At 35.9% G+C, this 27022-nt stretch overlaps 1 protein-coding gene across 2 annotated transcripts in view; it reads right to left on the reverse strand.

Annotated features, from left to right (window-relative positions):
* TRPM3 (transient receptor potential cation channel subfamily M member 3) overlaps positions 1-27022 on the reverse strand; it is a 1135309-nt gene that overhangs the window by 235045 nt on the left and 873242 nt on the right. For both annotated transcript variants that reach the window (XM_044659442.1, XM_044659449.1), the window contains exon 7: positions 15062-15236. In XM_044659442.1, the coding sequence (XP_044515377.1) occupies positions 15062-15236 (175 nt within the window). The remainder of the gene's footprint in view (positions 1-15061; positions 15237-27022) is intronic.

Here is a 27022-nt window from a genome sequence, read left to right on the forward strand (position 1 = left end):
GTGTGTGTGTGTGTGTGTGTGTGTAAATTCAACTAATTCATGATTCATGGACCCAGAACTGGATTAATATAAACTTGCCATCTTTATACTATAAATTATAAAACCAGCTCTGTCCCAATTTCTTTCTCCAGATATACTCTATGGGGGGGATAGCTTTCTGCTTGGATAGAGTAGGCAAATGCCTCTGTGCTGTGACTTTAGGAATTAACTCTCTATACCACCCACTTCAAGGGCACTAGGAATGCTCCACTTTCCAAAATACTTTTCTAAGCTGTTCCCAGATACTTAAAAATACTTGAATAAGGAACAAAGCCTGTCTTTTTCACAGTGTGGAAGTTTTGGGCAGCTACTTTCTTAGATAGTAATTAAGAGAATCTTCAGGCAAATGGAGCAGGGTACTGAGGTGGGAGTGCAGGAGGAGGGGAAAGAGGAAACTAGATGAAGGAGAAAAGAAGATATGATTCAAAGTCTAGATGGATGTGTAACCAGATTGATTAAAGAGCATCCATATCCAAGGGGGAAAAAAAGGGAAAAAAGCAAGAAGCAGAGGTGAGGTGGATAAAGTCAAAGTTTAAAGATAAGAGAATCTGCTGAAGAATAAGCTGATAAAATACAGCAAAATCAGGTTTTTTCCCTGAACTCCAGTTGTTTTTAATTTGATTCAATCCACATTTTTCAGGGATCTAGTAGGTAGTTACTGGGGAAACAAAAACAAAAACCAAAATAGTTTTCCCCTGATACCACAGTCAGTTGGTCAGTCAGTCAATGCAAAATTAAGTCCATTAAGCACCTGCTATGGGCAGGGTACTTCGTTAAGTTCTGGGGATAAAAAGTCTTGCTCTCAAGAACATTGCTCTGTTCAATGGAGGAGAACATATGAAAACAATTGAGTAGATACAAGACATAGGAATACTAAATTTGGGATCATCTCAGAAGGGAGCTTGGCTATATGGATTGAATCACGGAATTTGAGGGTTAGCAGGAGAATCCAATCTCCACACCAAGAGAATTTCTGCTATAACATAACCTGACAAATGGTCATCCAGCTTCTGTTTGAAGACATCCAAGTGGTAGGGAACCCATTCCCTACTGAGGCAAACCATTCCACTTTGGGATAGCTGTAATTATTAGAAAGTGTTTCCTGACATCAATTCTAAACATCTCTTTCTTGCTTCTTACCCACACTTCCTTCAAACCATCCTTGTGTCACTGACTCAAGACCTCTCACTATCCTGGCCATCTCAGCACCTTCCTCTGGAAACTCTCTAGCTTACTAGACACTCACCTCCCTACTGTCGGAAGAGAAGCCTTTTCCTTCTCCAGCTCATTTTACAGTTGAGGAAACAGAGGCAAACAGGGTCAAGTGATTTGTTCAGGGTCTCATAGCTAGTGTCTGAGGCCACTTTGCTGCCCCAAAGCCTTCTTAATATAATCCAAAAATCAGTTTAGTTTTTTTGGCTTTCATTTTACTTTGCTCAGTATTTGTATTTGTGTTACATTTGCATTCTACTATATTCCAAGATCTTTTCCAGACTAACTGCTATCTCTCTTTGCACCCTATATTTTATACTTGTGAAGATAGCTTTTGTACCCTAGTCCAAGAATCTACATTTATTTCTATTGAATTTCATTAGATTTAGTCCAGTCCTTTAACCTGTCTTATTTGGCCTCATCTTTTGCCACACACAAAAAAATGGTTGGTTTATTGGCATATGGAAGAGCGATTTGGCCACAGATCCTTTGCAGTCCCTATGTGGTATTTAGACACGTGCTGCTGGATGGGGAGAGTCCTTTGAATTATAATCTGACATGTTTTTTGGTGGTCCAAGTCTTTCTCACTTATTTTGGATATATGTGCTAGGTGGAGCAATGAATAAAGCATTGATTTTTGAGGCAGGAAGACATAGTGTTTGAATCCTGCCTCTGTAGCCTTGGGCAAGTCACCTAACCTCTCTCAGCCTCAGTTTCTTCCTCTGTGAAATTGGGATAATAATCGTTGTGATAATTCGATGAGTTAATCTATGTGGGACACCTTGCACTTGAACTGAAAGCACTAAATAAATGCTAATTGTTTTTAGGTGGAATGGATTATTTTCCTCATTGTTTTAAGGACCACAGGACTTGGGCAGAGTTGTTGGAGATTCTGTAGTCCAACATTCTCAGATGGGAGAGGTGATATCACTTTTCCAAGGGCCACGTAGGTAGTCATGAGCAGAGGCAGGATTCTTCTTTTCCAACCCAGTGCTTCCCCCCAACAACGAGCTATTCTGTCGGCTTTTCACCCCAACAGTCTAAAATCCAAAAACTCAGTAAAGCAGCTTGTTAGTCTGCTATGCAAATGAACGGAAAGGTTTTGCTGAAATATCAGCTCAGAGGCTTTACCAACCAACAGGTGCACAGCTTGAACTTAGCCCTGCTGCCATCACCTCAGTGCCCGCTGGAGCTTTCACCATGGGGGAAAGAAGTGGTTCCTCAGCCAGGAGCTACAGCTGGGCACACATGAACTAGAGAAGAGGAATAGCTCATTAACATTCATGTGCTGCCTTGGAATCTTTGGGTGAAAGGCATTAGGGAAGTCCAAAGCATTCTTTATTATTAATGAATCCACAGGCTTAGTTGCTAATCCACTAACTTTGCAGCAACCAGAGGTTCAAATGTCAGTCAAATTGACTCAGGTGGCTCTCCTAAGGCTGGGAGATTAAGTACAGTGAAGGCTATTGTCTGAGCATCATTCAGATAAGAGTTTGAGAATTATTCAAGGCTATGAAAAAGCTTTTTGCCCCTTTTTACAGGGGAAAAGATCTAGGCTAAAAACATGTCCAGAGCATACACAGGTTCTTTAAGTCTAAAATGTGCTGAGATTCTGGCACAGATACTTGTCTATTTTTTAAAGCTCTTACCCTTCTGTTTTAGAATCAATACTAAGAATAGATTAGAATGGCAAAGGTTAGGCAATTGGGGATTAAATGACTTGACCAGAGTCATATAGTTAGGAAGTGTCTGAGGTCAGATCTAACCCAGAACTTCCTGTCTCTAAGAGACCTGTCTCTATCCATTGAGCCCTGTCCTTTCCTTTTTATTTCTTTCTGTTTTCCACCAGACTTCCCAGGTAACTTAAAAAAAAACCCAAAACCCCAAACTGTTACCTTCTCTCTTAGAATCAATACAATATTTTGTTCCAAGCCAGAAGAGTGGAAAGGGGTAGACAACTGGGGTTCAGTGACTTGCCCAGGGTCCCACACCTAGGGAGTATCTGTGGTCAGATATGAATCCAAGACCTTCTGTCTCTGTGCCTGGCTCTCTATCCACTGAGCCACCTATCTCCCACCATAAATACCTATTAATCATGTGATGCCAGGGAGGCCGTTTTCCCTTTATAGGCCTCAATTTCCCCATTCATAAAAGGAGACTATGTGTTGGGCCAGATGATCTCTTAAACTTCTTAAAAATCCTACAATAAAGATAATTAGTGAAAAAAATGTGAAAGATATTAATAGCCATGGAGAAGAGGGCAATTTATGGCAAATAATGGACTGTAACAATTTCAAATGAGTTATCTATATTAAAATATATTTTCATATCCAAGTAAAGGAAACTACCTAGCAGTGAAACTTTATACTACATTTTGCAAAAATTTGAGGTGTTAGGGAAACTTAGCGGCGGTGTTTTCCCATCACATGATAAAATGGGTACCGCTATTATGAAATTGAAATCTGAATGTATTGGGTGTATTTTGCTCTTATTTCTTTTTTTCTTCACATTGTTTGACTATCTATGTTTTGTGAGAATAAATACTGTACACGAGGTAGAGTGATAGATGAACTCTGAGAAATTCATCCACAGAATTTCAAAATTCAATTTAACTTGAATCTAAAGAGTAAAACTTTATTAACAAGAATACTTACCTGAACAATGGGATAGATAGGTATAGTAGGGGTTGGCAAAGTGACATAATGGAAGATGAACTGGACTTGGGAGTCAGTAAGATCAGAGTTGGAATAGTGCCTCAGATATTTGCTAGCTGTGTTAACATTATGGTGAGTTATTTAACCTTCAGGTGCAGTTTCTTCATCTTTAAAATGGACATAATATTTTTTTTATTTCATTTTTTAGTTGTGTCTGACTCTTTATAATCCCACTTGAGATTTTCTTGGCAATGATACTGAAATGGTTTTCCATTTTCCTCTCCAGCTCATTTTATAGTTAAGGAAACTGAGGCAAATGGTTAAATGATTTGTTCAGGGTCACAGGAGTGTATTGTGGGGATCAAATGAAAGACTATCCAGGAATTGCTTTTCAAATTTTAAAGAGCTATATAAATGTTAATTAGTTAGTCCTCCTGATGGGATTCTTTTAGCTAGAGGTCTTTTTCATAAAATCACAGAATTTAGAGCTAGAAGGGACCTCAGCAACAGTCTAGTGCATTCTGTACCCAAAAAGAATTCCAAGTATAATATACTTGATAAATGAAAGGTAATTCAGTTTTTGCTATAAGACCTTGAACCCTCCAGGAGGAACTGATTACTTCCTGAACCACCCATTCTCCTTTTGGACAGCTCAATTTCTTAGAAGGTTTAATCTAGTAACAAGTCTCTTTGCAACTTCCACCTACTGCTCCCTATTGTTCCACTTTACCCTCTGGGGCCAAAAAAAGCAATTCTAATCTCTCTTCCTTATTACAGACTTTAAAATACTTGAAAATAGCTATTATGTGCCCCCTGAGTCTTCTTTTCTTTAGACTAAATATCATTATTTCAATTGCTCCTTATATGACTAGGACTTTAGAATTTAGAAGAGGGCAACTTGGACTTTAAATTCTCTTTAACTTATCAACATGGTTCATAAATTGTGGTGCCCAGAACTGAACACTATACTTCAGAGATCCCTTCTTGCTCTAACTCTGAGCTTGTAAGTCTATGAAGAAAAGGGAACAAGTGTTTATAAACTGTCTACTAGGTGCCAGGCATTATGTTAAGCAGTTTACAAATATCTCATTTTATTTTCATAGCAATCTTGGGAAGAAGGTGTTATTATGTTTCTCATTTTACAGTTGAGGAAACTGAGGCAGACAAAGGTTAAATGACTCACCCTTATCACACAGCCAGCGATTGAGGCTGGATTTAAACTGGTCTTTCTGAATCCAGGCCCACTACTCTATCCACTGTGCTACATAGTTGCTTTTAAAATAAGGTCCAGCCAAAGTAGTGGGCAGAAAGACTATTGCCTCCTTATTCCTAGAAGAAAGCCTCTCTTAATTCAAGCCAAAATGACATTGTATTTTTTGACCACCACATCATACTGCTGATATATTGAGTGTATTATTCACTAAAACCCTTAAATCTTTTCCAGACCATTTACTGCCTCACTCTCTCTCTCTCTCTCTCTCTCTCCTATTCTATACTTGTAAATTTTGTTTTTTGAACTGAAGTATTAGACTTCACACTTTTTATAATAGAGCTTTCTCCTTATGAGGAAAGTTTCCAAATTAAAATTTGAAGAGAGTAGTTCTATAGACTCTGGGGTAGAAGAACAGCTCTAGTAAAGTAAGAAATGAAATTTTACTAAATTCTCCAAATATTTTGAATGTCAACTCTGCATAGTATTCAAAATGACTTGAGTAATAATATGATAATTTGGTTAATTATGTGAATGAAACCCTAGTGAGACATAGAAAACGTAGATAAAAAAATATTTCCTTCTTGAAGAAGTCTAACATAAGCAAGGGCCAACCTGAATTTCTTTTAACCATCAGAAATGGAAAAATCTTTTATTCCATGGAGTTTGTAGTCAATGACAATAGCTGCAAGAATATCTAAAGAAAGCAATATAAATAAAATTCCTTTCGAAATCTCTACCAGACATTGATTATCTATCTAAAAGGAGAATGATGACTACAGGATTTTCCCCATTTGGAAAGTATTTCCTCTGTCTCCATTCATCAATCTAGTGACAAACCATCTATCTTCTATAAATATTGTCTTCCATCCGTGTTTACAGTTCTATTTACTTAAAGTGAGGGTTTTGAGGTGAACATATTTTAGAGTTTAATGAATTAAATTAATGTTTAATCAAAATAGATACCCATTTTGGATGACTTCAAGTAAAAAAAAAATCCCCCCAATTCCTAATAGTTATTCACTAAATTATTGGGATATTTGTCTCTGCTGAAGAGTGAGTTTCCTTTGCCTTATGACCTGGCCAATTATGCTAATAGATTTTAATCCAATAAATGGCCAGTGAGGTAAAGATAGTACTCTTCCCAGTCTCATTTTTCATTTTAAATTAAAAATACTTCAGAATTTATTGGAAGTATATTTAAAAAATTATCAGAGTTGCCATTCCCACTGAGGCTACAGGGAATAATCCCTCCGTAACTTACAAAATGGTGTTTGAGAGTGTATGTGACTGAAAAATTCATTATTTTGTTAATAGCCCAGGGATGGGCATCTGAAAACTTGCCTAAAAATGACCTCAACCTTCACCAAGATCAACAAATTAATATTAATTTATTATATTGTTCTTTCTGCACCTCCCCTGTCTTACCTCTCCCCTCTGGTTATCTTGAAAACTCTTCTAGGGAATAGACTTTTTTTTTGTACTCCTCAAAAAGGCTAATCATTGTACTAGGCACAAAACAGATATTCAAAGAGACTTTTTATTTACAAATGCTAATGTTAGCTGTATTTGCATTAGGAGAAAAAGGATGAGCATAACTTCTTATTTTCAAGCTTTTAATTAATAGTGTGTATGTGCTTGCATGCGTGTGAATGGAACAAGGGAATTTAAATTAGTTGAATAAAAGGAACCACCATAGTGATTTGTGCTGCACCAATATTTAAATTTTAAGATGTAATCACATTTTTTAGTCCATGCTGAGTACTGAAGGGAGAGGTGCATGCTCAGAAATCACTTTATCAGTGTTTGCCTTAACATCCAGGCACACTCTCATCATCTGTCTTTCCACAAGTCATCACTCACTGAATAACAATCTCATTCCACTAACATATTCCATTTCGTTAAAAGGTCCCACAAGTCTGATGTAATACAAACAATTTTAAATAATGTCACTTAGGAAACTTCTCTTTTTAAGGCATCTCAGAGTGTTGATTCTTAAGACTGAAAAATCTAAATTCCTTTAGCTCAATTATTCCCTTTCCATTTTGACAGGCAGCACACAAAAGCACTGCATTAAAGTTTGGCATAGTTTCTGAGAGAAAACTCCCGAAGGATAGAAAGGAACCAGGAAAGTAATACAATCAAGAGTGGGCACATCCTGTAAGCATGTTTGGTATTTGTTTCTTCCTTTGCTTCCCTGACATGTCTAAATCAAGCTGGCATGCAAACCACCAGATCAATTACTTTGTTCTGGCAGATCTGATCGAGACAAATGGGGCTTTGACATCCTCCTGCTTCGGATGGAAATCTCCCTTGAGTGGAGGAAGAAAACATTTGCGACCCCACACTGCACGGCAATATCTCAACTGTTATGCTCCAGTGCACGGAGATGATGAGATTCAAGATTGGATCTACCCAGGCTGGTTTTCTAGAATGTCTCATTAGTTTGTTCTCCAGGTGACTTTGCCATCATCTCTGGTTGTACTGGTGTTTAGTTGGAGACAAAGAGAGCTGGACTTTTCCATCCGTGGCTTTGTATTTCATCTCTATTTGTTTTTCAGCAGATCATCAAAAATGTCAGTAACTTTGTTATTATTATTTTTATTTTTTATACTGGACAGGGATTGAGAAATTCTAGTCAGTCAAATAACTAGCATTTAGTAAGTGCATACAATGTGCCATGCATTGGGCTAAGCAGTGGGAATAGATACAGAAAGGCAATGCTTTCCCACAAAAAAACTCCCAAACAACAAAGATTGGTACTTGCTCTACAACTTTACAACACCACAGATATCCTTGGGGGGTACTGAGAGGTTACATGACTTGCCTAAAGTATGATCCTGAAGCAACACTCGTAGGAAGACTTTATTAACATCAGGGCTGACTGTCTACCAACTAAGCTGCTTCTCTGATTATATTTAAAATGGGAATTTCACAGGAGACTGAGCAAATTTTTTAGATGAATTTTTGCAGACTACTTGTGTTGCCTAAGGCAAGTCACTGAAATAATTTGTAAACTGAGGCCACTATTGAATTAGATAACATTATTTATTTATTTATTCATTCATTCATTCATTTAAAACTCTTATCTTCCATCTTGGAGTCAATACTGAGTATTGGCTCCAAGGCAGAAGAGTGGTAAGGGTAGGCAATGGGGGTCAAGTGACTTGCCCAGGGTCACACAGCTGGGAAGTGTCTGAGGCCAGATTTGAACCCAGGACCTCCCGTCTCTAGGCCTGGTTCTCAATCCACTGAGCTACCCAGCTGCCCCCTGAATTAGATAATATTTAAGGTCCTTTGTAAGTCTGAATCTCTGATCCTAAGATCCTACATATTTGAAAAAGCAAAGTAGAAATCCAGGTAAATCCAGTAGTGGGTAAAGACTAAGAAATGAGCATAAATGGATTTTATGCATACACACAATATTTGGATTAAAATGAATAAGATAAAATATACACTAAATAAAGCCTTGATACTTCCTGCAGGATCTACTCAAAGAATATTTTTTATTTCACACAGATTTTTCAACATTGCAATTTTTCATTTGAGTGTATGTGTTTGCTTACTAAAGGAAGAATTTGGGACTAGCTGGAATTTTTTTTCTTCTATAGCCCAAACATGTTTTTGTGGGGCCCATAGCTGAAAAGAGTTACTAAAAGTGATTTTTGAAGGGCTATAACATGCATGATGTTCTTGTTAATCAATTTGTCTTTTGAAAGCAAAATAAAGGAATCCCTTGTGTTCAAAATGGTAAGAAAGTAATCAGACACTAAATTGAGCTATTACCAAAAGAAAAAAAAAGCCTTGTGTTTTTTTGGTAAGGGTGGCTATCATACATAAATTGGCTTCTGGGTCACATTAATAAATTTGTTAAGTATGGTGTTGACTTAAGCTTCTAAAAGGACAGTTTGACAATGTTAATGAAATAGTGAAATATAGCCATGTCGAATGACTTGTGGTTACTTTTTGATTCATTAAAATTTCTAAAGCAGGAGCACCAGACAATTCAGTTTCGTGATGGAAATTGTTTTTTGTCTATAGAGTAAAGATGGAGTTTGTTGATTTCTCTGATATTATGATAAGGCCAAGAGCAGAATGGAAGAGCATAAGGAAAAAGTCTTCTGGAATTAACTGATAATTTCATGTGAATCTTATAAATCAGTTTGTCTTATGAAAGATTACATTTGAATTGTGAAAGTTTGTCTTTCTCAGCTTCAGTGTCAGCTCTAAAAGATTTCTAGTTTGCCCACTACAATTTATTTCCAAAGTAATTTATTCTTGTTTATACCCTCATATTTATATTCTTGGTAATAGTTTCAGGATAATCAAAGGCAAAAGTGAACAATCACAAATGTTAAAAATACCAAAGAATTATACAATAAAAATATGATTCTAGTATAAACCTAGTATATATTAAACTGCCAAAGGAACAAATTACCTTCTCCTAATAATCCTTAAGTTTCTGCCAAGTTTTAGTTCACATACTACCTTCTACATGAAATCCTGAGGTTACAATGCTTTGCTTTCAAAATTATCATGCAAGTATTTTTATATACCTGTATATGTACATGTTGTCTGCTCCCTCTTTGCCCAAGATCAGACACTGTTTCACAGCTGTCTCTGTATACACAGGGCCTACTACAGTATAAGAGGTGCCAGATAATGATTTGCTGATTGATTGCGGTGATGAAAGTGCTTGATTCAAAATCAGAAGAGGATATAGTTTCAAATCTCTTCTCGTCTATTTATTACCTGTATATTCTTGGCTAACTTATTCATTCTGCACCTCAGTTTCTTTGACTGTAAAATGAGGGTGAGGATGACATGATTTCTGAGATCCCTTCCAGCTCAAAATCAATGATCCATAAACAAAAAAAAATTATAATAGATGATGTTTCATCTTTGCTATTTCCTGTTCCCCAAAAGAATGAATTCTCATATTTAATCATATGTTATTTGAATTGCCACTGGAATTTCACATGTAAAATTGTGATTCAGCCCAGAAAGGCAAATTTTCATGAATAAGATCTTTGGGGAAAATTCTGTTAATAAATAAATTTGATTTTATTATTAAATTTTATTATTTATTATTAAATTTTGATATATGAATGTAATGAATACTTTAAGTGTTACTCTATGTTATAATCCATTAATTAACGTGGCAAACTTAACAATGTATTATATAAGAAAACATACTACTTTGTAGGTGTTATGTATAATATATAATATATAATATATGCTACATGTAATAACTGATATGTGATGTTATAAGAATTTCTATATGCATATGTACTGTAAGAAATGAGGAAATGGATGACTTCAAAGAAACATGGAAAGACTTCTGTAACTATTTACAGAGTGAACAGAACCAGAAAAACAATTTATCCTATTACATCAATATTGTTAAAAAAAGAACAGTTTTAGAGACTTGTGTAAACTGATGAATGAAGTGAGCAAAATGAGGAGAATAATTTATAAAACAACAAAACTTTGTAAAAACAAACACCTCCTGAAAGCTGCCAGAACTGTGATAAATTCATTGACTCCAGATTCAGGATTCCAGAAGACCAAAGATAACATATGCTAGTCACTTCTATAATAGAGAGGTGATAGATTTAGGATGCAAAATGATATCTTTATATATGTATTTATATTATTTTGATCTATATATCTCATATGGTTGATGATAAAATTTGTTTTGTTTGACCATGTGTATTTGTAACAAGGATATTTTTCCTTTTGTTCCCCCAGTTGAAGTATGAAGTATGAAGAAGAAACAAATTTCTCTTTATTAAAAAAAATCTAATGAAAACATAATGACTGACAACCAAATATAAGAAACCTTCTTGTCTAGCTTATTTTCTTCCACATGTCAAAATACTGCTACTCTAAATCTCTAGATTTTCACTGTATTTTGAAAAAATCATTTAAGACACAAGGTACCACCATTTCTAACAGGGTTAGTCAGATGTAGGATGCTTTTAAAGTTGAAACAACTGGGTAAGAAAGGAAAAATGCAGTTAAATATAAGATTATTGTTGCTTTACAAAACGCTAAAATTACTTTGTAATTTTAAAGAAAATTCCTGGGCTTGGTCTTTTTTTTGGGGGGGATAAATACAGACATAACATTCTGTTCTTTAAATCTATGTATATAAATATATACACATACATGCATATAAATGTATGTATATAAATCTATACTTCTTATTAATGATGGTGATGATGTTTTTGAAGTATTTCTACTTATTTGTTTTGCAAATGAGGAAAAATTTTATGAAATCTAAAAAGAAATTCTCCCCAGCAAATAGATTCTGATCTGTCAACTTTTTATTCGGTATGGAAGAACCTGGCTGTCCTGAAAAACAATCTTTTAGTGGAATAATTTTTTAAAATTTGTTCAATTTGTGAAGCTGTTCTTATCTGACTAAATGCATTGTATCAAATCTGGCAGCTGCCCAGATGTTCCATATCATAAAATTCTAACTTCATTTTATTATAATCCATTTGTAATTAGCTTTGTAAAACAAAAATCCCAAGGCAGGAGAGGAATGAACATTCATAGCTGAACTCCAAATCAACCTAGAGTTATTTCTTTATGAATGGAGAAAGTCAAGAAGAAAAAAGAACTTCCCTGAGGCAATGGCTTTTGGGGTGCAAGGGGAAAAGCAAATTTCCAGTATGTCATATTTTTGTACAACTTTCTTCAAGATAGAACAGATCTTTGTTATGTTACTTTTTTTCCTGGCTAAAAAGAGTTATATACGGAACAGTTGACCTCCAAAGCCCTTTCAGCTCAAAGATTCCATGTACTGTGCTACAGAGGAAAACTGGGAGAATTCCATTGCTAGGAACTTTGAAATTCAAAATATACAAAGTCAAACGTAGAACAAGGAATAAATTGCAGTAGAGAGCAGAACAATCTGCACCGGGTTTTAAAATCTTATCTATTTCTTTGGCATTTGGAAATGTCCCATGACAGCTCTACTCAGTGTCCAAGAGGGAAATGAGTTTTTTGGAAGTCACTTTAGTGTTCATTTTGATTAGTATAAATGATTTTAAACAGCAAGAAATGTAACCTAAAGAATATCTATGATGCATTCTGTATCATTTCTTTACTGCTTTATAGAAATCAGATGACTTTGTTGCCTCTAAACCAAATGGAACAGAATTATACAGGACCCTACAAAGACAAATATCTTTGAAAGCTCTAGATCAAGTAAAGGTCCACAATTGGTCAGTTTAGATGGAATGTCTTAGGGCTTCAAGTCTCATCTTTTGCAAGATGCCTTGATCTTAGTACCATTCCTCTGAAAGTACCCCTCATTTATTCTGCCTAATATATTATTTGTATATAGTTGTTTGAATGCTGTTTTTCCAATTAGACAGTGAGTTCCCTGAAGTCAGGGACTGTTTTTTACCTTTCTTTATATTCTTGACCTTTAGTACACTGCCTGGCACATAGCAAATGCCTAAAAAAATACTATCTGATTGACAGGGCAACCTTCCTAGATGTAAAGTAGTCTATCAAAGAAGAGGCTAAACTGAATATAAATTTAATGTGTAAGCAAACTGTGGTATAATACCCAGAAACCCTCATCTTTTCCTCTCCTTACAGTGGAAGTTCTTCAGGTTACCTATGATCTTCCACAATTATAAGTCCATTTACTCTTTTTTGAAAAAAATTACATAGTAGGTCACTTTGTTACTTCTAGTTGTGGAATTTATAGAACAATTCATTTTTCCATTAAGGGATTTTATGTTTTGCCAAGTCCCGTGTGTGAGGAGTTGCTAGCAAAGGTAAAGAAGTAGGCTGGGGATTCTTTTTGAGAATATAAGCTCCTTGAGGACAGAGGCTTCACTTTGCCTTTTGTATCCACAGTACATATCAGACAAATAATAAATGCTTTTTGAGGGGGCAGCTAGGTGGCTCAGTGGACTGAAAGCCAGGCCCAGAGATGGGAGGTCCTGGGTTCAAATCTGGTCTGAGACACTTTCTAGTTGTGTGACCCTGGGCAAGTCACTTAACCGTCATTGCCTAGCTATCACCAGTCTTCTGCCTTGGAACCAAAACCAAGTATTGATCCCATGACGGAAGGTAAGGGTTTAAAAAATAAAACAGAATAAATGCTTTTTGAAAGATTATGGGCTCTTAGAGTAGAAAGGGTTTCCAGGGGCCATATAATTCAACCTTTGATGAAAAAAATATTACAATATAGCTGAATGGTCAGCTTTTGCTTAAGAGGGAAGCCACTATTTTTCAGGGCATCTCATTTTTAACCTTTGGACAACTCTATTGATTGATGTTTTGTTCCTTAGTGAAAGCCTAAATATGTTTCTTTGCTACTCCCATTACTCTTAATTTTGTCCTCTGAAGTCAATCAGAATAAGTTTAACCCTTCTTCTGTGGATGAATGTCTTGTTGCTACAATTTTCGTTCCACATGGTCAGCCGGTCGTAATCGAGAAGTGGAGTGGGGAGAGACAGAGTCAATTTGAACTGGTAAAGCTTTCTTATAAAAAAAAATCTCCCTTTGATATTTTACCAATTATATATAAATTTCATCAGTTGGCTATTCTTATGAAATAAAAATGCATCTGGGAGGATTAAGAATCATTCACATCTTACTGTGAATTGCTTTAATCTGACCAGTACCTAAATAATTTCTGCTCAGCACTTCCAGATTAATCAAAAGAACTCATATTCCACCATGGAGTTGACCAAACACCTTATGACTTACCAAGCTCTCCCACAAAGTAACCTACTGAGGTTAGGTAGAGTAGGTATTATTATCCCCACTTTGAATAAAGAGGAAACTGAGTTTTAAAGGATTTAGGCAATTTGACTGGGATCACACAGTGACACAGTGGGGACCCCAAGATCATGAGGTTCCAAATAAAGAGTTCTGGAGGGAAGAAAACATTTCTGGAGCAGAGGTCAGATTTGGATATGATCATAGACCTAGAGTTAGATGGGGCATTTGAGGATACCTAGCTTAATCTCCTCATTTTAAGGATAAGTAAAAGTGCCCAAGGTCACACAGTTAGTTTCAAGGACTAGACTTGAACCTAGATCCTACAATTCCAAGGGTCATGCTCTTTTTTTCTCACTACACCGTTTTTAGGGGAGGAATTGGAACTGGGGTTGGGTAATGAGTTTTTGGACAACAGAGGAGCTGAGGGAGACTAGTGAAAGTATCTAAGTAAGATACTAAGAAAGTATCTAAGACTAGTGAAAGAGAGAGATGGTAAGCCTTCAATTCCATGATTTACTATCTAATTCTGTACCACAGAGTTGGGACAAGGTATCTCTTTATCCTTGCTAGGTTTGAAAAGTGGCAACTCATAGAGGCTTTGAGATTTCATTTGAACACATTGACCTTCTTATGATGAAATAAAATTACATGTCACAGAAAATGGAGTCCTCTGGCATGACAAGTACATAGTGCCTCAAAAGTCTTATGGAAGTTTTAGGTTTTATAAGCTTAAACACTTTTGAGATATCCTGTATATTTATAAGAAGTAATATTAACAAGTGACCTTTGCTTCCCTTCCCTGCATATTGTGTCCATGGGGGCCATCTAATTTGTCTACCTCTAGTTCTAGTTTTATCTGTCTTCTCACTATTGGCAAAAGAAAAAAAACAAAGAAAAGAAAAAAATGGAAGTTATATTTGCATATGATCCCCATCTTAGCTTCTCTGACTACTTTTAGTACCATATAACATAGTTTGCATGAGATTTTACTTTCCAGTGGACCTGTAAAATATATCCCTAATGAATATAATGGCACTTAAGTGGCCTCCAGATTTTTCCATCAGAATTAGTTGAGGATAGACTGAGATAGCCAAGAAAAAATTTAATGAACCTACTAGGTCCCAGGGCTCAAAATTAATCCATGCATGGAAAAAACAACTTATTCTGGTTTGTGTCTTAACAAATTACCTACCCGCCTTCTTCCGAATATTTATGCCCAAATGCCAAGATGTCAGATGCCCGTCCACTCCCATCACAGACAACAACAGGAACTGGCGGAGTGTCTCGAAGGTACTCCAAAACAATGGAAATTACGTTTGGTCCTCCTTCCACAATGAGGGCCACGACGGGAACTCCTTGGCCGATTCCTGTATTAAAAAAAGGAAAAGAAGAGGGGAAAAAAAGAACGCAAACCCAGCACACCAAAAGAAACAAAGACAAAAACAAACGAAAATAGTATAAACTGTAGTTCCCAAGCTCTGGGGAGGGCTTAGCATCTGAAGAGATAAACTACTCAGGAAACATTTTTAAAGCTGGCTCTTTAGCTGCTCCCAGAATATCCACACTAGAGAGACTAGCTGTCTTAGCCTTGGTGTCAATTAAGGAATGCACAGTCTTTCTACAGAATAACTATGGATGACTACTGAAAAAAGGGATTATAGTCCTTTCATAAAGCATTGTACTACTGGTAAAAATAAAAAAAGAGGCATTAACTCAGATTTTACTTAAAACATGAGAATATCGGTTTTAGTCTCTGAGATTTTCTAGTATGATAACACCCTTATTTTGTAGATAAAGAAACTGAAGTCCTGAAAGATGATAAGGCAACTAGATAGGTCAGTGGATAGTGTTGGGCCTGGAGTCAAGAAGACCTGAATTCAAATTTGACCTCAGACATGTACTAGCTGTATAACCCTGGGAAAGTCACTCAACTTGTTGACCACAGTTTCCTCTTATGTAAATAAAATGAGGATGATTAATAAAAGTATCTACATCCCAGGGTTATTGTGAGGATCAAATGAGATTGGTAAAGCATTTAGCAGAGTGCTAGTACATACTAAGCATTGAATAGATGTTATCTATTATTATTATTATTATATGAAGAGACTTGCCTAAGGTCACAATAGATATTAAGCATGTTAAAAAGAAAAAGAATGGGGCAAAGATCTGAGCAAAACTGACTTTAATATGAGTGCTGCAGGTCATAAAAGCCAGGGTCTACAGATATCCAATATGGTCTGAGAATTCCAAATTTTTTTCGTTTTCTTTCACGGGATGTTTTCAGTACCTTACTGTAAAATTTAGGTTAAGTATTTGCTCATAGACTATCTAGTTTTTAAGCTTTTTCTGTGTCAGCTACTGGCCTTCACATGTTGTCGGCACATTCTACAAAAAAAAATTCCCATTTAATTTCTTATGCCTGTCCATGATATATTGAAAAATGATGGGGAATGGATATCTGTAATCTCAGAGAAAAACCTTAGCAGCAAGAAGGACTGAGAAATGCCTTCTGCCGAAAGCATGCATAATTTTCAAGGAAACAAAAAAGTATAGCTGAGAAGAAAGTAATTTAGGCAGAGAGAAAGAAAGCACAAATACAAAGATTTGGGAGAGGGAATATCTTTTATGAAGATGTAACAAACAACCAAAGCTGGAATCCAGAGTGTATGGAAGGGAGTATGGCATAAGAAGGATGGAAAGGGAAGAAGATCCAGATTATGAAGATCTCCAAATGGCAAAGAGCTTTTTATCTTTTATCCTGAAGAAACAAGATGCTAATGGAGCTTATGAGCTTCAGGAAAATCACATTGACAACTAAGTGGAGGATGAACTGAATTATGAAGGGATTTGATGCAAGAAGACCCATTAGAAGGCTACTGCAATATAGTCCAGGTCAAAGGTGATAGGGGTCTATTCTATGATGGTGGCTTTGTAAGGAGGGAGAAAATGACATATATTTGGAAGAGACTGCAATGGCACGAAGAAGATTGGAAAAGGGATTGGATTGTGGGATGAGTGAGAGTGAGAAATAAACAATGGCACCAAAGTAGTGAGCTTGGGTGACAGGAACAATTGCAAAACTGTGGGAAGTAACAGGAACATCAGGAAGAGGGGAAGGTTTGGGGGCAGGAAAAGTTAACGGTTTCTGTTTTAGATGTGTTGAGCTTGAGATATTCAAAAAATAGTTGGTGATGTGGGAATTGTTTTTAGGAGAGAGATTAGGACTGAATATATAGATATGGGAATCAAATTCATAAAGGTAATAAGTAAACCTATGGGAATGCCGTGATCAACAGGGGATGAAAAATATTGGGAGAAGAAGGTTCCATGGTAGAGTCTTGAGGATACTCATTGTTAGTGGCATGAAAACTCAGTGAAGGAGAATTGAGAAGAAATGGTCACACAGGTAGGAGGAGAACCAGGAGAGAGTGATATCGTGAAAAATTACAGAGGAGGGTATATATAATCCAAAAGGAGATGTTGATCAGTAGTCAAAGATTTCAGAGAAGTTAAGAAAGATGACCTTTGGTTAAAAAAAAGGTCATTAGAATTGTCATTTAAGAAATCAATGGTAATTTCAGAGAAGGTAATTTTAGTTGAATGGTAATTAGCTATTTTAGGTGGCTTGCTAAGCTATTGATAAGATTATTGAGTTATTACTATCATCAAAACCATGATAAATTGTCCTGATTGATTCAATTTCTAAAAATGACTTGATTGGAGTCTTTTTTAGTGATATTAGACAATCGACAGTGATACTTAACAATTAGAAATTAGATGCCATAGACTTCCCATGTGTATTCTACAATGCCTAACAGAGCACTGGGTGTATAGCATGTGTTCAATAAATATTTATCGAAATACATCAGAGGGTTTCATGGGATCTTAAATTCAGCATCTGTTTTACTTGGATTAGGCTGGGCGTGGTCATAAGGAAAGGCAATAAAGATTTACTAAATGTAAATCTTTGTGCCAGACACTGCCCTAAGCACTTCAAAAATATTATCTGATTTAAACCTTAACATGTTCCCATTTTACAGATGAAGAAACTAAAGTAGGCAAAGGTGAAGTGACTTTCCTGGAATCACACAGCTACTAAGGTATCTTGCTGCTTCATACTTTAATGGCTATTACTGGCAAGATTAGGACATCAAGGTAGTGCATTAGATAGAGCGCTGGATCTAGAGTCAAGAACATCTGAGTTCAAATTTGGCTTTAGATATATTAACTAGCTGTGTGACCCTAGGCAAGTCACTTAACCCTATTTGTTTCTGGTCTTCATCTGTAAAATGGTAACACACTGGAGAAGGAAATGGCAAATTACTTCACTATCTTTGCCAAGAAAATCTCATGGAAAAAGTCCAAAAGTCCATGAGGTCACAAAGAGTTGGATATGACTGAATGACTGAACAATTGGTAAGATGAGAAAAGAAAAAAATTATTTTTAGGTTATATATAGGTAACCTGAGAAGGAGCATGGTCTAGTGGAGAGAGAAGCCAGAGGATCAAAGAATCTTCAGCTGGAAGGGACCACAATGATTATCTGGTTCAAGTCTCTCATTTCATAGATGAGGAAGCTGAAGGGCAAGGAAGATGTATGGTTCTACCAAGATTCTCTAGGTAGTATGTCCTGGTCTTTGAGTAAGGAATATTGATGTTCAAGACCAACAATATTTAACACATATTGACTATGTGAACATGGGCAAATCAATCTGTACTTTTATGTAGTACTCTAAGATGAGAGATTATAAGCAGGTCGCTGATCTCTACTGGTAAAATGGAATTCTTACACCAGGAGTTCCTTAACATTGATGAACTCATGGGGCTATTCTCCACCTCAGTCCCAACCCCCATTGCCACTGAATATTTGGCATTTTGCTTTTTGTTCAGCCTGGGACCACACACAGAATTCTTAGTGAAATGTCTGAAAAACAATAAGTGAAAGAAGGAAGTAAAGAGGAGACTTGTCTGTCATGCAAAATAGTCAGATAAAAAGGCTACAACATATCCATAACACTATTAATAAATATCCTCCAAGCTGAAATAGTTTTTTTCTATTTTTTTGCTAAATTTTAGAAATGAAAAAAGAAGTTATTATTGTCTTGCCCCAAGGGCTGACAAGTTTCTAACTTAGAAATTAATAATTTTATGTTTGATTTTGAAGAATGGAATGTTAAATGTAGTTCCTTGCTATAGTACCAAAAAAATTGCAATTCATAATACATGCACTATCAGTCTTAAAGTACCAAGACCTGATTTTTTTCAGTGCTGTAAGAGACAGTTTCCAATATCTTTTCCTCCAAATCAGTGTTTCTTAAGGAGTGACAAATTCATGTTTTTTTGTGGGGTCTGTGGGTATGGTGCAAGATTCAAATCATAAAAATATGTGCTTTGTTGGTACTTTTTTTCTCCTACCTTTCTGACTGATTTTATTCATTTAATCTTCCCCCTCTCACCATCTAAGAATAAGTATCTCCTAAAGCCCTCTCCTCGACCCCTTAAAATTTTTTCTAGCTACATTCTTCTTCCTAACATCTTACTCTCTTTTATGGTTTAGTGATCACCTCTGTGAAGATGATTATCAGTTCTAAATAGTTAGTTTTAATCTTTTCTTGAGTTCATTTCTGAATTTCCAAATATTTATTGCATATATCTGTTATGATACACTATTGATACTTCAAACTCATTATATCCAAGTCTGAATTCATCTTTGCTTGCTTCTTAAATTATTTTTGTTAATCTTACCACCATTCTCATATTTACCCAGGCTCAAAACCCCAGAGTTACCTTCCCTTATTTTTTATATCTAATCAATTGATAGCTTCTGCTTCTGTAAAGTTTTACCTTAACATCTCCTCTACATTCATGCTGTCATTATTTTAGCCCATACTCTCATCACTTCTGACCTGGACAATTGTAATAATAGCCTTCTAACTGGATGCTCCTGTTTGCAGAAAACATTCAAGACCAGAACCAGATGCCTCTCTTTCAAAGAAGAAATCTCGGATTCGTCCAGAAGCAATGAAAGCGTTGGAGCACCTGTGGTCCAATCTGGACCTTAACTGTGTCACCTTGAACAAATTACTTGGGTTCTCTGGTCTTTATTTTTCCTTCCTTGTAAAAGGACACAGTTGGACTGGATATCCTTTCCAGCCATATTCATCATGTTATGTTTTTGTTCGTACTGTACCCCATTAGCAGACTATACGCTTCTTGAAGGGAAGAACTATGTTGTTTTTCATCTTGGCACTGATAGAAACTAATATAATACTCTAATCATAGTAGATGTTTAAATAAATATTCATTGAATTTTAAATATATTATGTACAATAGGTTTCAGTCCTCCAAATGGCATTTAAAATTTTAGTTATTATGATTATCAGGGAAAATTTTCCCAATTTTTTTCTTTTCTTTTTACTTTGTAGAGGAAGGAAAGACAATCCACTGCTTTGATAGTATATTTAACAGAGATAGATATTTCTTCTTCTTCAAATTATTGTGAGGTTTAAGCCAGTTCCTATTTGAAAACCACCTTGAAGATTAACTGGTCATCCAAAATATTATTTTCACAGGTTTCTTTTAGAGGAAGGTTTGATATGTTGCAGTGTTGCCAATCAAAAGTAGCAAAATCAGCTTTTTAGTGCTTAACTTAAGTTGTCATTATAAGAGATTTCCTGATGGTACTTTTCATTTGACACGTGTGTGTGTGTGTGTGTGTGTGTGTGTGTGTGTGTGTATGTGTGTATCCAAAGCCCCTATTATCTATAAAACACTGTTCTAGGACCAGGAAGAGATCAAAAGACAAACAAGATGTGGTTTCTGTCATCTTTAATTTTAAGGTTTATAATCTGGTTAAGAAATTTTCCAACTTGTCTCTAATGGCAAGAAAAAACATGAAGAACTGATTTGGACAAAACATATATGGTCACATTTGAGGATAGTTTAACCTTTGCAAAATTGGGATAATCCCATGGTCACTTTGGGATAACCTCATGGTGGCTCTCAGATAAAAATTTCCATTTCCTTCCTTACAGGTAATCTGAATCAATGGGAAGTACAAGGACCTCAGCAAGCTTTTCTAGCGCTACTATTTTGTTGGGATAACTCCTTTCCTTATGATAGAATGCAGTAATTTGAATGACATATTTTAATTAAATGTTTTACTTGGGATGAGGGCCAGTGCAGACATTAAGAAATTACCAGTTGATTTTCTGCCAATGTATTTGTCACAATGATTTCCTGAAATATGGAAAATTTTCTTGGTTGAACAGATTGCTTATGCTGTAGTTGGAACTGGCAATTAACATGAGCAAGACAACCCAATCAATCATCCTTTTTTGGATCTAATGTTTTTCATCACATAGACATACCTTCAACCAATATGCAGTGCCTTTTATGTCAGCCTGAAAAAAAGCAAAAACTCATGTTGTACCCTGCCCTCACCACGTTAACTTTTGAATTTTGCTTTTCTGTTCTTTTTACTCCTATTATTTAAAAAAATTTATAACATAAGAAAATTAGTTTCAATCAGTAATACCCATCACTGACAATCTGGAATACTCTTGTGGGAGGGTGAAAATTTAGCAGTCAATTATTGAGCATGTTTTGGTGTTAGGCACTGAGCTAAGAGCTAGAGATAAAAAGGAAGACAAAAGATAATCTCTGCTCCTAAGGAGTGCGCAGTTTATGGGGGGAAACACCATGAAAACAACTATATACACACAGCATATTCAGGATAATCTGGAGATAATCTAAACTGAAAGGAATTATATTAAGGGGGAATCAGGAAAGATTGCTTATAGCAGGGGAATTTTAGCTGGGGCTTGAAGGAAGCCAAGGAAGGAAGTCAGAAGATAGAGCTGAGGAGGAAAAGTATTCTAGGCACAGGAAAAAGCTAGTGAAAATTCCCATAACCTGTGGATGGAGAGTCTTCTTTGAAGAATAGCAAGGATGCTAGTGTATGAGATGTTGTTGAAGAAACTGGAGATGCTTAATCTGGAGAATAGGTGATTTGGGGGAATAGGAGACCTGTCTTCAAGTACCTATAGAGATATTACCTGAAAAATGATTTTGACATTTCTTTTTTCTTCAAAGTACAGAACAGGAAATAATTGATGGAAACTGAAACAAGGTAGAATTGAATCTGAGAGAGAAAAAACCTTCCCAACAATGTGAGCTGTCCAAAATTGGAATATACTGACAAGATGAGTGGAGAGTAGAGAACAGTGATTTTTCTGTCCCTGTTGATTTTTAAGTAGAGACTGAATGACCACTTGGGTTATTGGAAAGGAGATTCCTGCTAAGGCACAGATCAGATAACATTTGAGGTACTTTCTTACACTAAAATTCTTTGATTCTAGTTCCATAAGCAATAAGGCTTTTATGGTCTAGGATTGTGATAATTGTGAGATAAGAGAATGTTTAAGTTCTATATCTGTTATTGGTGAAAATGTTATGAGCTTTTGTTAATGAATACCCTGCGATGAAGCATCATTAGTTCCTTCTATTGACATAAGAACCACAGTGCCAAATATAATAATTATATATTACCTAAAATATTTCAGTTATCTTCAGAAACAAATGATTTCCTGATTTTTTGTTTGTTTGTGGAGTTCTGGGGTTGAAATGCCCTCTGCTCATATAGATGGACAAACCTTCTAAAAATATTATCTTGGAGATTTATCAAGAATACTGAGAAGTTAGGGAGATCTGGTAGCATAGTGGATAAACTACAGGTCCTGGACTAAAATCCAGCCTCAGACACTAGCTTTGTGATCCTGGGCAAGTGATTTAACCCTGTTTGCCTCAGTTTTCTCATCTATAAAATGAGCTGGAGAAGGAAATAGCAAACCTTTCCAGTAACTGTGCCACGCAAACTCCCAATGGGGTCACAAAGAGTCATACATGACTGAAATGATAGAATAACAACTGAGAGGTTAAATAACAGACCGAGAAAGCTTATAGGTCCTGAGAAGGGTGGCTTTGCGTTTTATGGCATATGGTGGGAGAATAATTTCTTTATGCATCATTAGGATTTTAGGTCTAGAGCTGGAAGAAACCTCAGCAATTATTTAATACAACACTAGTCATTTTAAAGTTAAAAAATCTCAGGCACAGAGAGAATGAATGATTTGCCCTATAGGTAGTAATTGATTAGAAGCAGCATCTGAGTGGGAGGTTTTAGGTTTTTTGGAAAAAGCCCATGCTTGTAGACAAGGTAAAACTTTGCAAGGTAGTACAATCTCCAAACATGGAATATATTTTCTAAGCCACCTTTTATGGCCTTGAGATCTCAGAAAATTCTCCCAAAGGAATGGAAATACAAAATGTTCTGTAGGTTTTCTCTGGTTTAAAATAAATATCATAGAATAAAATATTTTGGACAGAAGATATCCATAGAGGTAATCTTGTTCAACTCCCTAATTTTATAGATAAAAACCTGAGACCTAAGGAGTTTAAGATATTTGCCCAATTCCATTTGGGATTTGAACTAAGATCTTTTAATTCTAAATCTTATATTCTTTCTACTGCCACCATGTAGCTTCTCTCTCCTCTTTACATTTTTTTTCCTTGAAAGAATATCTTTATGAGTTCCATAAAGAAGAGTTCATGAAAATCTAATGTGTGGGGAGAACCATTTATAGGAGACATCTTTTTGACTTGAGGCCAATAAAAACAAAGACTACAATAAATCTGAGGAATTAGGCAATATACGTTCAGCTTAGTGAGAACATCACTGGTGTTTCTGAAAGCACTGTTCAGGATAGATATGTCTTAGAATACAAACTAATTATTGAGTAACTGGGAAAGATTATCAACACAATCTAAACCTTTTTGGGGTTCTCTGTGAATAATTCATTCCTTGGATGTAGGAGGAAAAAGGTTAATTTCATTTCGTGATCAAGAGTCTTCGTTTTTATCAGAACCACTGAATTATGGTATCCTGCAATTTTCAGAGATTTTCATTTGAATTTCATTTCAGAGTTATGTTGAGTTAGTTTATTTTTAAGAGAAGCAGTATACCTGCTGAATGAATTAACTTGAGATTATATAATTGGAAAAAACTCTGAAAATCATTTTAGCCACAGACACATAAGGGCTTCCCTTGTAAATTCAAGAGCTGCCTCAAAAGATTCTAGAATTGGGAATGGCCCCTAATTATGGATTAAGAATCAGTTGAGAGTTATTTATGAAAAGTAGCCCCCCTCCCCTGATTCCTGCTCTTTGGGAACTATAGATTGCTGATAAAAGTTAATTTGTACATTGAGGCTGCTTAAAAATAATGGTAGAGGGGCAGCTAGGTGGTACAGCTGGATAGAGCTCCAGACCTGGAATTGGATTCAAATCTGCCCTGAGATATTCCCTTGCTGTCTGACCCTGGACAAGTTGCTTAACTCCATTTGTCTAGCCCTTGTCCTTCTCTTTTAGAGTTATTACTAAGACAGAAAGTAAGAGTTAAGAAATAGAGGTATAGCAATTGTTTTGAGATAAGACTAGGTTGGAAGTTGAGGGATTGGGACAAGAAAAAGCTTCTTACCTTTAAAAACCAAAATCAGTTTTTCAGGAATGGTTTTTTCTTTGGCCAAAAAAGAACCAATTTAAGAAAGTTTATATCTACCTGTCAGTTAATAATACAGATATTTAGCTCTATATGTGATGCATGTAAGATATGATAACAAATATAATGAAAGGCAGCTTGGCATTTTAAAAAAGAGACTGGCCTCAGAACTAAGAAGACCTGGGTTTAAGACCTGCCTTGGACACATATGTGACCATTGGCAAATACATATTTAGTCTTTCAGGGCTTCAGACAATTCTCCAAGATTACAGGCAGTGATGACTCATATCAGTGGAGAGAATTTCCTCACCTAAGAGGTCCCTAGGCCAATAATATCATAGGTTCAGTATCTAAATCAACACATATTACATATTGATAATAATGACTCACATTCATATAGAAAATGTTTGCTGAGCACTTTTGTGCATTGTCTCATCTGAGTCTTATAAGATAATAATAATAGCTAGCATTTACATAATTCTTACATACAGCAAGCTCTGTGCTCAATCACACTTTATAATTTTTATCTTATTTGCCCCTCAAAACCACCCTGGGAGGTAAGTGCTATTATTTTTCCCATTTTACAGATTAGGAAACTGAGGCAAATAGATTAAATGAATCTAAGGCTACATTTGGACTCAATGACAAATTTTTTTCTTCTTAGAAATGATAACTAGTTTTCTGGTTGTTCTTTCAACTTCAAGAAAACTATCCTATAGACAAAGGAATCAATAATTACTTGAATTAGAGGTATTCAGAATCTAGCAAAATAAAAGTCATTTAGTGGAAACAACTCTGTATTAAGAGTTCTAGTACAAGTCCTGGTTCTTCTACTTACTAGCTTAGGTGATTCATTTAGCTTCTGTAAATGTCACTTTCTTCATCTTAAGTAGACCCAACCCATATGATTCTTTGAAGCCTTTTCAGTTGGTCTTTGTTCTCCTTAAAAAATGCAAATGATCCTCCTTTCTATGTTAGAATTTTTGGCAACTGTTTAGTATAACGTATATTAATTTATTGAGATTACTTTATCTTATTTATTGTCTTAGACTTTTCCAAATATCATTTTAGTGTCCATTCACAGAAAAATACAGAGAACTATGGGCAGGACAATTTGCATCGTCATAACATTTGCCAGTTTTACTCCACTGAGCTCAGGTTTTTTATTCATCTAAAAGTAAGGAAAGGGACATTGCAACCGGAATAATGTTGCTTTGAAAATAGAACATCATGCCCTCTTTCCAAAACTATGAGGCAGATCATATTTGGCTGGACCCTTATTAACCAAGCTGCACGCTTCAATTGAAGATGAAAACATTTATGAAAGAACTAAATAGCTTTGTTTATTATCATCTTAACATTAGAAATGTTCTTAGGCTCATTCTCTTCCTGTTAGCTTAGAATGCATTCTCATTCCAGTCCAAAGATGGAATATCTTGTACTTCTTTTTGCAAAAGAAAAGACCATTAAAGTATTTATCCATTTGGCCACTAATAGTCTTATATTTGCTTCGGAATATTTTTGAAGTCAAGAATTTGTCATGTACCAGGAAACTTTTCCCTCTTGTTCTTATACATCCTAAGTGGAAACCTTATACTTTAAAGGTTCTTTTGGGGGAAATATGTTCATAGCTAGCTTCCAACTGTCTTCATTGACACTGGCATCCTTATTGTTTTTAATAACATGATATACTCAGTTCCCAACTGTAGGCATTTTCACTGACTGTTGCCCATACTTGGAATTCTTCCTCTTCACATCTCTGCTTATTGGCTTCCCTTACTTCCTTCAATTTTTAAAAAAATATTTATTTTTTAGAAAAGTTAACATGGTTACATGATTCATGCTCTTACTTTCCCCTTCACCCCCGACCTCCCCCTCCCCCCATTAGCCACTGTGCATTTCCACTGGTTTTAACATGTGTCATTGATCAAGACCCATTTCCAAATTGTTGATAGTTGCATTGGTGAGGTAGTTTCCAGACTACATCCCAATCATGTCTGTCTCAACCCATGTGTTCAAGCAGTTGCCCCTCTTCTGTGTTTCCACTCCCGCAGTTCTTCCTCTGAATGTGGGTAGCGTTCTTTTCCATAAATCCCTCAGAATTGTCCTGGGTCACTGCATTACTGCCAGTACAGAAGTCCATTACATTCTATTTTACCACAGTGTATCAGTCTCTGTGTACAATGTTCTTCTGGCTCTGCTTCTTTTGCTCTGCATCAATTCCTGGAGGTCTTTCCAGTTCACATGGAATTCCTCCAGTTTATTATTCCTTTGAGTGCAATAGTATTCCATCACCAGCATATAACACAATTTGTTCAGCCATTCCCCAATTGAAGGACATACCCTCATTTTCCAGTTTTTTTGCCACCACAAAAAGTGCAGCTATAAATATTTTCATACACGTCTGTTTATCTATGATCTCTTTGGAGTACAACCCCAAAAATGGTATGGCTGGATCAAATGGCAGGCATTCTTTATAGCCCTTTGAGCATAGTTCCAAATTGCCATCCAGAATGGTTGGATCAGTTCACAACTCCACCAGCAATGCATTAATGTCCCGATTTTGCCACATCCCCTCCAACATTCATTACTCTC

The sequence above is a fragment of the Gracilinanus agilis genome, chromosome 1 (genome assembly GCF_016433145.1).
Source record: "Gracilinanus agilis isolate LMUSP501 chromosome 1, AgileGrace, whole genome shotgun sequence".
Classification (NCBI taxonomy): Eukaryota; Metazoa; Chordata; class Mammalia; order Didelphimorphia; family Didelphidae; genus Gracilinanus; species Gracilinanus agilis.